Genomic DNA, 11689 nt, shown 5'->3' on the forward strand with positions numbered 1-11689 from the left:
CCTAAACTCATTGGTCAACTGTAAGTGCTGCTATTGTGAATTGGTACGTCAGCACAATAACTGTTCGTCGGGAGTTTCATGAAATGGGTTTCCATGGCCGAGCAGCCATGCCTAAGGTGTGGTGCACACAAGCCTAAGGTGTGGAAGAACTTGACTGGCCTGCACAGATCCCTGACCTCAACCCCATCGAACACCTTTGGGATGAATTGGAACGCTGACTGCGAGCCAGGCCTAATCGTCCAACATCAGTGCCCAATATCAATATCAATGACCATGATTTTGGAATGAGATGTTTGATGAGCAGGTGTCCAAATACTGTTGGTAATGGATTATATGTCATAGGGATAGAGAGAGGAGGGGGGGAAAGAAAGACAGAGTGGAGAGAGGAGTGGAATGAGGATGGTGGGGTAATTTATCTGAGTGTGGCTGTGTAGATCTGGAATGTGCGTGCGTGTGTGTGTGTGTGTGTCTGTGTGAAGGAGATAGATAGATAGAGCGAGAGAGAGAGAGAGAGAGAGAGAGAGAGAGAGAGAGAGAGAGAGAGAGAGAGAGAGAGAGAGAGAGAGAGAGAGAGAGAGAGAGATGGAAAGATACTGAGAGAGGATGATATACTGTAGCAAAAAGGGGTGAGATAAAGAGATGTGGGGAGACAGAGAGGGGGACATAACCCACACCTCCCGCCATCTGACTCCAGCATCTGCTAAATCTGCAATAGTCCCGTGTAGCTCAGTTGGTAGAGCATGGCGTTTGCAATGCCAGGGTTGTAGGTTCGATTCCCACGGGGGGACAGTATGAAAATGTATGCACTCACTAAAAAACTGCAAGTCCCTCTGGATAAGAGCGTCTGCTAAATGACTAAAATGTAAATGTAGTTAAACACCATTACTGAGGATTTATGTGTGTCTGAGCGAGCGACCAGTGTAAGTCCAGACAGACTCACTCCACAGCAAAGCAGCAGCCTGTACAGATAAATTGTCTGCCAGAGGGTATAGCGCTCTACAGACAGGTAAATAAACACACAGAGAGTGTAAATGAAAGTCTTGACAGGAGGGCAACACAACGACCCCCTCCCTTTAAGGTACTTACATCTCCATATTGTCTCCTTCTAGAACAGTCTGGACCGGTAAGTAGCCCAAGCGGGGGTGCTTGGCAAAGTACTTCTTGGAGCGGAACTTGTTTTTCAGCACCTTGGTGAAATCACGCATGTCCTCACCTGAAGTGGTCTGGAAGAGAGAGAGAGAGGACAAATATTGTATGAAGGAGATGAGGAAGTGTGTGTTAAATGTATGTTGTTTTTTTTTATCTGGCTGTGTGCCTCATTAATGAGTTAATTAGCAACCACATTTTCTCAGAGAGTGGTGATTTCTCCTTTGCCAGCAAAAGACATGGTGCCCTGACCTGAAGAGAAACTCTTCTGCTGTGCTGAACATTCGGAGGACCACTAGGGAGATTTAACTTCCGCAAACACACACACACATAAGCCTGCCAGAGTGGGATACCAGTCGGTATTTCCAACATGAGATACCAAAAATATTTTAGGGCTACACTGGAGTGGAATCGCCCCATGTCAATCTTTAGATCCTAAATCAGGTTATGTGCCGAGGCATCTGCTGTGCTTCAGTATTAATATGTACTTTATCTGTTTTTGGAGACATAACAGTAACATTTAATGTGTTTGTTTCTGTGGGAGAGAGGGTGCTGTAAATGTGTTAATGTTGGTTTTGAGTGGGGCTATTCTCTGAGGAAACACGTTTTATTTCATACAATAAAGGAGTATCTCTATTCAACAGATGGCATCAAACAGTGGTAGAAAAAGTACTCAATTGTCATACTTGAGTAAAAGTAAAGATACCTTAATAGAAAATGACTCAAGTAAAAGTGAGTCACCCAATAAAATACTACTTCAGTAAAAGTCTAAAAGTATCTGGTTTTAAATATACTTAACTATCAAAAGCAAAAGCTATAATTCCTTATATTAAGCAAATCAGACGGCACTATATATACAGTACCAGTCAAAAGTTTGGACAAACCTACTGATTCAAAGGGTTTTCTTTCATTTTACTATTTTCTACACTGTAGAATAAAAGTGAAGACATCAAAACTATGTAATAACACATATGGAATCATGTAGTAACCAAAAAAGTGTTAAACAAATCAAAATATATTTAACATTTGAGATTCTTCAAATAGCCACCGTTTGCCTTGATGACAGCTTTGCACACTCTGCGCTCCGGGCTCCTGAAGTTGATGTAGGTGGCATGACAAGTTTCAGAACTAGTGATTTGTAGAATAAGGTGGCACAGAGGTACCTGTGTGTGTGTGTGTGTGTGTGTGTGTGTGTGTGTGTGTGTGTGTGTGTGTGTGTGTGTGTGTGTGTTCCTCACAGGCGTGCAGTACTCCACCATGGGGTAGTTGAGCTTGTGGCCTTTGGCAGTTCGTCCAGAGAAGAAGCAACTCTGACACACATCATAGTTAAAGTGCTTCAGACTGCGATACCTAGGGAGGGAGGGAGGGAGGAGAGAGGATTGAGAGAGAGAGAGAGAGAGAGAGAGAGAGAGAGAGAGAGAGAGAGAGAGAGAGAGAGAGAGAGAGAGAGAGAGAGAGAGAGAGAGAGAGAGAGAGAGAGAGAGAGAGAGAGAGAGAGAGAGAGAGAGAGAGAGAGAGAGAGAGAGAGAGAGGGGGAGAAGTGTAGGAAAACAAGAGAATAAGAGTGATGATTCCGTCAAACAGTTTCCTCCATTTCCCAATCTTCTTCTTTCATGTGTCTTGCATACGTGCATGTGTGTGTGTTCTGTTATGCTCTCATCTTGGCTATTCCAGGGCCTCCCAGGGAGCTACCGATTTTCTGTCATCACTTTCTCTCTCCAATTCCACTGCTAAGATCAAAATGAATCACCTGCAGCTCTATCCCAAAACACCTTTTCATTGTACTCAAATCAGAATATATAAGACATTCGTAAGACAACTGTAAATTGAGATGGGCCAAATTCAGGCGATATATAAGAAGTCTTCCATCCCTCTGCCTCTCTCTCTCCTCTACCACAGCCAAGGTGATCTGAGTGATGACAGAGCCCATAGCGATACATCAGACAGTAGAGCACAGAACACCCCACGTCCCACTACACAGCAACATGCAGCGTGTTACTACACAAACATCTTTTCATTAGCCTTGACACAGACGGCCACTAATTAATGACTCTATGGGATCCATATTTCTACTTTGTAATATCCTGTTGTCTGAACAACCAGTTCCCCCCTAAGCATCACTGACAGACGACCAAAGGCAGGTGTTGGTGTACCTGGTGTAACTACTTAGTGACGGACCAGAGATACACTACACTAAACTCTGGTTAGCATGGTGTTGTGTCTCACTGCTCCCATAATGATACTGTGACTGATATAATACCCCCTCGCCATCCAGGGCAGAACAGGAGAGTTGAGTAAATAAGTGTAACAGAGGATGACAGCAAACAATAGTGTTTAGCCTGTGGACATCTTTGAACTCAGCTCATCACAGGGAGGTCTTTGGAATCATAAGAATGTGATTCTGTTACTGACATTTCAGCCGGTGGTGTTTGTTCGTTTGTGTGAGAGAGACCTTTTGGAGTCTTTTGAGACCCACAGTATCACAGGGGTGGTCAATTATGCATTGTTTGTGGATGCCTGTGTCTGTGTGTGTGTGCGCATGCGTGTGCGAGTGCGTGTGATTCTAGACGTCCTTCTCCAGTTGGTATTTAGTCAGAAGTGTATCATCTGCTGACATTTGGATTTCTGGCATGCAGGGAGACCAGCATGCCATCAACCCACTGTGTGTGTATGTGGGGGGGAGGGGGGGGGGGGGGGGGGGGGAGGGGGGGGTGTATACAAAATAAAACATTTCTTGCTCAGTATGAAAGTTGTGTTAAAGAGCTAACATAAAAAAGTATTGTCGGATATTATTCATCATATAAGACAGGTTTTTTACATGGACGATACATTGGAGATAATATAAGTACTGGAAACAATAGAACACTATGAAAAATTCATAGCTGACTTTGAAAGGCTTTTGCTAAAGTACAACTGGAATTTATCTATAAATGCCTGGAATATTTACATTTAGGAGAATCTCTTATACAATGGTTAAAGTTATGTATAGTAACCCTAGGTGTAAAATAGTAAATAATGTCTACTCAGAAAGTATTAAACTGTCAAGAGGAATAAAACAAGGTCCACTATCGGCATATCTATTTATTATGGCCATCAAAATGTTAGCTATTAAAATCAGATCCAACAATAATATCAAAGGCCTAGAAATCCAGGGCATAAAAACAAAGGTGTCATTGTACGTTGATTATTCATGTTTCTTTTAAATCCACAATTTGGATCCCTCCACAGCCTCATAGATTATCTAGATACTTTTTTTAACCTCTCTGGATTACAACCAAATTATGATAAGTGTTGGAACACAAAAAAACACAACTTTAACATTACCGTGTAGTTTACCAATAAAATGGTCTGACGGTGAAGTGGACATACTTGGTATTCATATCAATAAATAAATAAAGGATCTCACTACAATATATTTTAATAAAAAGTTGGCAAAAATAGATAAGATCTTGCTACTGTGGAAAGGAAAATACCTGTCTATTTGTGGAAAAATCACCCTGATTAACTCTTTAGTCATATCCCAGTTTACCTATTTGCTTAGCGACTTGTTTTTTTAAATTATATGAGCAAAAAATATTCCAATTTTATTTGGAATGGCAAGCCAGACAAAATTAAATGGGCCTATTTATATAATGAATATGAATTCGAAGGGCAGAAATGATTAAATATTAAAGCATTAGAACTCTCACTCAAGGCTTCAGTCAAACAAAAGTTATACTTAAATCCGAACTGGTTCTCTGGGAGATTAGTAAGAATGTCTCACCCCATCTTCAAGAATGGCCTTTCGGTTATTTGAAAATGAAATAATCTCCAGAATATCGCTATTTTTAAAACAAGCCATAGAAAGTTGGTTGCAATTTCAGTTTAATCCATCAGAAAAGACTGAACAAATAGTACAACAAAAATTATGGTTAAACTCAAATGTACTAATTGATTTTAAAAAATGATATCACAAATAGGACTGGTGGAGCTATGTCACACATGCAGCTAACAAAAAAATATGGAAATGTCTGCTCTACACACAATTACAACCAACTAATTGCAGCATTACGGCAATAATGGAAGAGGCAAGTGGAAGGAGGAGAAAGTAAGGAACTTGTCTGTCGGCCCTGCATTAAAGACCAAAATTGGGTAAAGAACATTGTGATAAATAAAAAAGTATACCAGTTACATTTAAACTTTTGACAGGTACAAACAAACGGGTGTGATAATTCTACAGTGGTCCCTGCAGCGTACGCTTATTTAGAACGTCCAGTTTCGATTGACGTAACAGTCAGCATTTGAGCTAGCCACAGTTTTTTCACAGAAACATTTTGCACGAACACAGTCCTTACAAAGTTATGTCCTGAAAGTGACAAGTTTATTTTTTGGATCCAATGTTCAGACATTCACAGAAGTAGCGACATCATACACAATCATCCAAACCGGAAAATGTAGGCTACATTAGTCCTAGCGCTAACTGAGGAAAGATTGACGTAACACAAGCGGTCATATTTAGAACTCTCGGCTGTCAGAAAACACAATATGAATTAGCTAATTGCAATTACTATTTATAATTCATCACATCACGGGTGAGCTCACCATTGATGTAAATAATTGAGTAAAACACTTTCTAGAAATCTAAAGTAATCCGCGTCGACCAAAGATAATAAGAGGAGACAAGATGAGTTTGGTCTGTTTGCAGTATGCATGTTGAAGGGGGTGTGTCGTCTACCATCATTCACTTTCCTTCATTCATTTCCGGAAGTTTAACCTTCACCTCATTATAACATCTTTGGTCTGACAGACGTTTATGCAAAACTGCGCAAATGTCTGCATACTTGATCTGTGGAAACATTGGTGAAGACGTGCTTGGGCTCTCCTCGAAGAGAGAAGTTTGTCCGGCTCAGTAAGCCTCAAACATAAATTGTCTGCAACACTGAAATGGGCTACTTCTATGTGAATTAATGAGGATGCGGAACACACGTCAATTCAAACTGTTGTTAGAAAATACATCTTGTTAGAAAATATTTTGAAATTGACAAGTTGAAACATAGCCTATAGATAATTAGCATGCAGCACGTGTTAACTGTCCTGTTGAGTAACAATCATATTTTGGAACAGTGAGTGCACTCTGACATCACGTGCATAAAACAACTCACGCTGGGGCGACCGTTAAAGATATTTGGAAAAGGTTAGGACCAAAAAGTGTAAAGCTGTGCCATATAGTTTACTGGATAAGAGCGTCTGCTAAATGACTAAAATGTAAAATGTAAATGTAAAATAGTTGGGAAGAGATTTTTGATGTGCCAATTCCATGGCACATGGTTTATGAACTGATACACAAAACAACACATTGCATTTTAAATTGAGAGTTTTTCCATGAAAATTATTATACATAATCTTTCAACTATAGAATGTTAGAGATATGGGGGATACAACCATCCCAGCTCTGCAGATTTTGCTGCGAAGAGACAGAATCATTAGATCATTTGTTTTGGTACTGTCCATATAGCTTATTTTTGGTCGCAGGTTCAGGAACGGCTGAAAAATTGCAACATTTACCTGGAGCTACCTCTGCAAATAGCACTGCTGGGTGATTTAAAAGGCATAGTCAATCGATCAATATTATAATAATACTCTTAGCAAAAATGTTTATCTTTAATTTACAATATGTAGAATCTATGAGAATAGAAAGGTTCAGAACTTTTGTGAAACATCACAGCGCAGTAGAAAAATATATGGCAAATAGAAATCAGAACTGGATGGTGTTCAGAGATAGATGGGGGGGGTTGAGTGGAGCTGAAGGATGGGACTAATAACAAACAAAAGATAACTATTGTCAAATACATTGTGTCTGTAAAATATATATATTATGTATAAGCTGGAAGTAGAAGCCTAAGTGTTGTTGTCCATTGGTTTAGTCTAGTTAGGGGAGGGATGGTAGGGTTAGGGGAAAATAATTGTCACGAACGTTGAGAGACGGGTCAGACCAAGGTGCAGCGTGAAAAGCGTACATGTTTATTAACTAAATAAACATACAAACCAAACCAAAACAAGAAACAACGTAACGTGAAGTCCAAAAGGATATACACATACCAGCCTAACAGGAACAAGATCCCACAACTAAGGTAGGCAAACAGGCTACTAAAGTATGATCCCCAATCAGAGACAACGAGCGACAGCTGTCTCTGATTGGGAATCACACCCGGCCAAACATAGACACACAACCTAGAACTGAAACATAGAAAAAGACTAACTAGAACGTAAACATAGAATATATAACATAGAAACTCACGCCCTGACCAAACCAACTAAAGACAACAGGCCTCTCACGACCAGGGCGTGACAATAATAAAGGAAAATATAAAGTTGAAGTCGGAAGTTTACATACACTTAGGTTGGAGTCATTAAAACTTGTTTTTCAACCACTCCACAAATTTCTTGTTAACAAACTATAGTGTCTACTTTATGCATGACATTAGTAATTTTTCCAACAATTGTTTACAGACAGATTATTTCACTTATAATTAACTGTATCACAATTCCAGTGGGTGAGAAGTTTACATACACTAAGTTGACTGTGCCTTTAAACAGCTTGGAAAATTCCAGAAAATAATGTCATGGCTTTAGAAGCTTCTGATAGGCTAATTGACATCATTTGAGTCAATTGGAGGTGCACCTGTGGATTTATTTTAAGGCCTACCTTCAAAATCAGTGCCTCTTTGCTTGACATCATGGGAAAATCAAAAGAAATCCAGAAAAAAAATGGTAGGCCTCCACAAATCTGGTTCATCCTTGGGAGCAATTTCCAAACGCCTGAAGGTACCACGTTCATCTGTACAAACAATAGTAGGCAAATATAAACACCATGGGACCACGCAGCCGTCATACCGCTCAGGAAGGAGATGCATTCTGTCTCCTAGAGATGAACGTACTTTGGTGTAAAAAGTGCAAATCAATCCCAGAACAACAGCAAAGGACCTTGTGAAGATGCTGGAGGAAAAAGGTACAAAAGTATCTATATCTACAGTAAAACGAGTCCTATATCAACATAACCTGAAAGTCCGCTCAGCAAGGAAGAAGCCACTGCTCCAAAACCACCATTTAAAAAAACAGACTACGGTTTGCAACTGCACATGGGGACAAAGATCGTACTTTTTGGAGAAATGTCCTCTGGTCTTGATGAAACAAAAATATAACTGTTTGGCCATAATGACCATCGTTATGTTTGGAGGAAAATGGGGTTGCCTTGCAAGCCGAAGAACACCATCCCAACCGTGAAGCACGGGGGTGGCAGCATCATGCTGTGGGGGTGCTTTGCTGCAGGAGGGACTGGTGCACTTCACAAAATAGATGGCATCATGAGGAAGGAATATTATGTGGATATTTTGAAGCAACATCTCAAGACATCAGTCAGGAAGTTAAAGCTTGGTCACAAATGGGTCTTCCAAATGGACAATGACCCAAAGCATGCTTCCAAAGTTGTGTCAAAATGGCTTAAGGACAACAAAGTCAAGGTATTGGAGTGGCCATCACAAAGCCCTGACCTCAATCCTATAGAACATATGTGGGCAGAACTGAAAAAGCGTGTGCGATCAAGAAGGCCTACAAACCTGACTCAGTTACACCAGCTCTGTCAGGAGGAATGGGCCAAAATTCACCCAACTTATTGTGGGAAGCTTGTGGAAGGCTACCAAAAACGTTTGACCCAAGTTAAACAATTTAAAGGCAATACTACCAAATACTAATTGAGTGTATGCAAACTTCTGACCTACTGGGAATGTGATGAAAGAAATAAAAGCTGAAATAAATCATTCTCTCTACTATTATTCTGACATTTCACATTCTTAAAATAAAGTGGTGATCCTAACTGACTTAAGACAGGGAATTTTTACTAGGGTTAAATGTCAGGAATTGTGAAAAATATATTTGGCTAAGGTGTATGTAAACTTCCGACTTCAACTGTTTTTTAAAAATATATATATAATTTCTATATATATTTACCCCCCCAAAAAATTGGGGATTGGAAATGTTGCAGACAATTACATTGATAGAAGCCACAATCTATCTGCAATATTAAAGCTGATCTACCCCACAAAAATAAATAAATACAATTAAAATTAAAAGGAGCTAACATCAAAGTTGCTGTGTGTGTGCGCGCTTGTGAGTGTGTGTGCACATTTGTGCCTATGTGCGTCTGTGTGTATGCTTACCTGAACCCTACGATGGGACACTCTTTACAGATGTTGCACTTGGCCTGGTGCTTGGCGGTCTCAGCAGCCGCCACTCTATGTAGCACAGGAAGCCACACCACAGACTGGGGCTCCAGCCTCATCCAATCAACAAACTGCCTGGGCTCCAGCTCCACCTTATTGGTCACCTGGACAGGAAGAGGAAAGAGGAATTGGGGGTTTCAAGTCAAAGTTAATTCAACAACTAGGCTGCATCCAAAATGTTACCCTATTCCCTATAGAGTGCACTACTTTTGACCAGGACCCATAACAAAAGCAGTGCACTATAATGGGAACAGGGTGACATTTCAGACACAGCCCTAGTGTTAGACCTATATTCCCTAGCATTTACCAAGTTATTAAATCCTTTTACACCTCGAGATGGCCGCTGTCCAAAACACAGCCCACACACCTGACCTTTCATTTGCCACGGCTACCCACAAAGGTCAGTGAGTAAACTATCTGAGAGGGAAGCGCGCAGCTATATGGACATGCCTGGGGCCCATAATGTATTACGGATTTGGTTGCGTCAGTTCAGTCAGTCGTCTTAGTGAGCCCTCCCAACTAGCTAGTTTATGCTTGTGGCTAGAAACTTCAGCAAGAATTTGAAACTTTTCTGCCGAAGTTGGGACTTGTTTAGTTTCGTTTATTAGGATCCCCATTAGCTACCGCACATGCAGCAGCAACTCTTCCTGGGGTCCACATCAAACGTACAAAAATATGGCAAAGTACAGGACAAGAGTTATATATTAGAAAGGCACCAAAAGACAACAAAAACACTATTTACACACTATTCATAAAAACATATTCACACTCTTTTATACAGTACAGTTCAATTAAATCTTTAGAAAGAAGAGAGGAGCTGTGATGTTTTTTAATCTGTTTTTTAAAGTTAAACTTGCTTTTTGCTTGAGTAACCTTGACATGGCTCTATACATAACTGAGCAATGCATTGAATCTGATTTTGGCTTGGGTACCGTGAAGAAAACCATAGTGGCGTGTTCAGAATAATCATGTTTTAAATCAAACTGCAAAAGCAATAAATATGCTTTAGCTGTCACCCTGGCCTGATATTAGCTACACGATCTAGCTCAGGGGTCTCCAACAGGTTGATTGCGAGCCAGTAGCTCGCAGACCACCTATGAGTAGCTCACCAAACAAGTCTGAACACTACCAGTCAAAAGTTTGGACACACCTACTCATTCAAGGGTTCTTCTTTATTTTTACTATTTTTTATATTGTAGAATAATGGTAAAGACATCAAAACAATGAAATAACACATATGGAATCATGTAGTAACCAAAAAAGTGTTAAACAAATCAAAATATATTTTATATTTGAGATTCTTCAAATAGCAACCCTTTGCCTTGATGACAACTTTGCACACTCTTGGCATTCTCTCAACCAGCTTCATGAGGTAGTCACCTGGAATGCATTTCAATTAACAGGTGTGCCTTCTTAAAAGTTAATTTGTGGAATTTATTTCCATCTTAATGCGTTTGAGCCAATCAGTTGCGTTGTGACAAGGTAGGGGGGGTATACAGAAGATAGCCCTATTTGGTAAAATACCAAGTCCATATTATGGCAAGAACAGCTCAAATAAGCAAAGAGAAACGACAGTCCATCATTACTTTAAGACATGAAGGTCAGTCAATACGGAACATTTCAAGAACTTTGAAAGTTTCTTCAAGTGCAGTCGCAAAAACCATCAAGCACTACGATGAAACTGGCTCTCATCAGGACCACCACAGGAATGGAAGACCCAGAGTTACCTCTGCTGCAGACGATAAGTTCATTAGAGTTACCAGCCTCAGAAATTGCAGCCCAAATAAATGCTTCACAGAGTTTAAGTAACAGACACATCTCAACATCAACTGTTCAGAGGAGACTATGTGAATCAGGCCTTCATGGTCAAATTGCTGCAAAGAAACCACTACTAAAGGACACCAATAAGAAGACGAGACCTGCTTGGGCCAAGAAACACGAGCAATGGACATTAGACCGGTGGAAATGTGTCCTTTGGTCTGGAGTCCAAATTTGAGATTTTTGGTTCAAACCGCAGTGTCTTTGTGAGACGCGGTGGGGGTGAACGGATTCTCTCCGCATGTGTAGTTCCCACCGTAAAGCACAGAGAAGGAGGTGTTATTGTGTGGTGGTGCTTTGGTGGTGACACTGTCTGTGATTTATTTAGAATTCATGGCACACTTAATCAGCATGGCTACCACAGCATTTTGCAGCGATACGCCATCCCATCTGGTTTGGGCTTAGTGGGACAATCAATTATTTTTCAACAGGACAATGACCTAACACACCTCCAGGCTATGTAAGGG

The 11689-nt window shown here is 40.4% G+C and overlaps 1 protein-coding gene across 1 annotated transcript; it reads right to left on the minus strand.

Annotated features, from left to right (window-relative positions):
- Positions 1-1086: 1086 nt before the first annotated feature.
- On the minus strand, positions 1087-9508 carry LOC311115742 (dystrophin-like; the record flags this gene model as incomplete). Its single annotated transcript, XM_084190889.1, has 3 exons — positions 1087-1223; positions 2385-2496; positions 9342-9508. Coding segments are annotated over 3 exons (416 nt in total), but the record flags the coding sequence as incomplete, so codon positions are not given.
- Positions 9509-11689: the final 2181 nt, after the last annotated feature.

The sequence above is a fragment of the Coregonus lavaretus genome (assembly GCF_964263955.1).
Source record: "Coregonus lavaretus genome assembly, contig: HAP1_SCAFFOLD_8817, whole genome shotgun sequence".
Lineage (NCBI taxonomy): Eukaryota > Metazoa > Chordata > Actinopteri > Salmoniformes > Salmonidae > Coregonus > Coregonus lavaretus.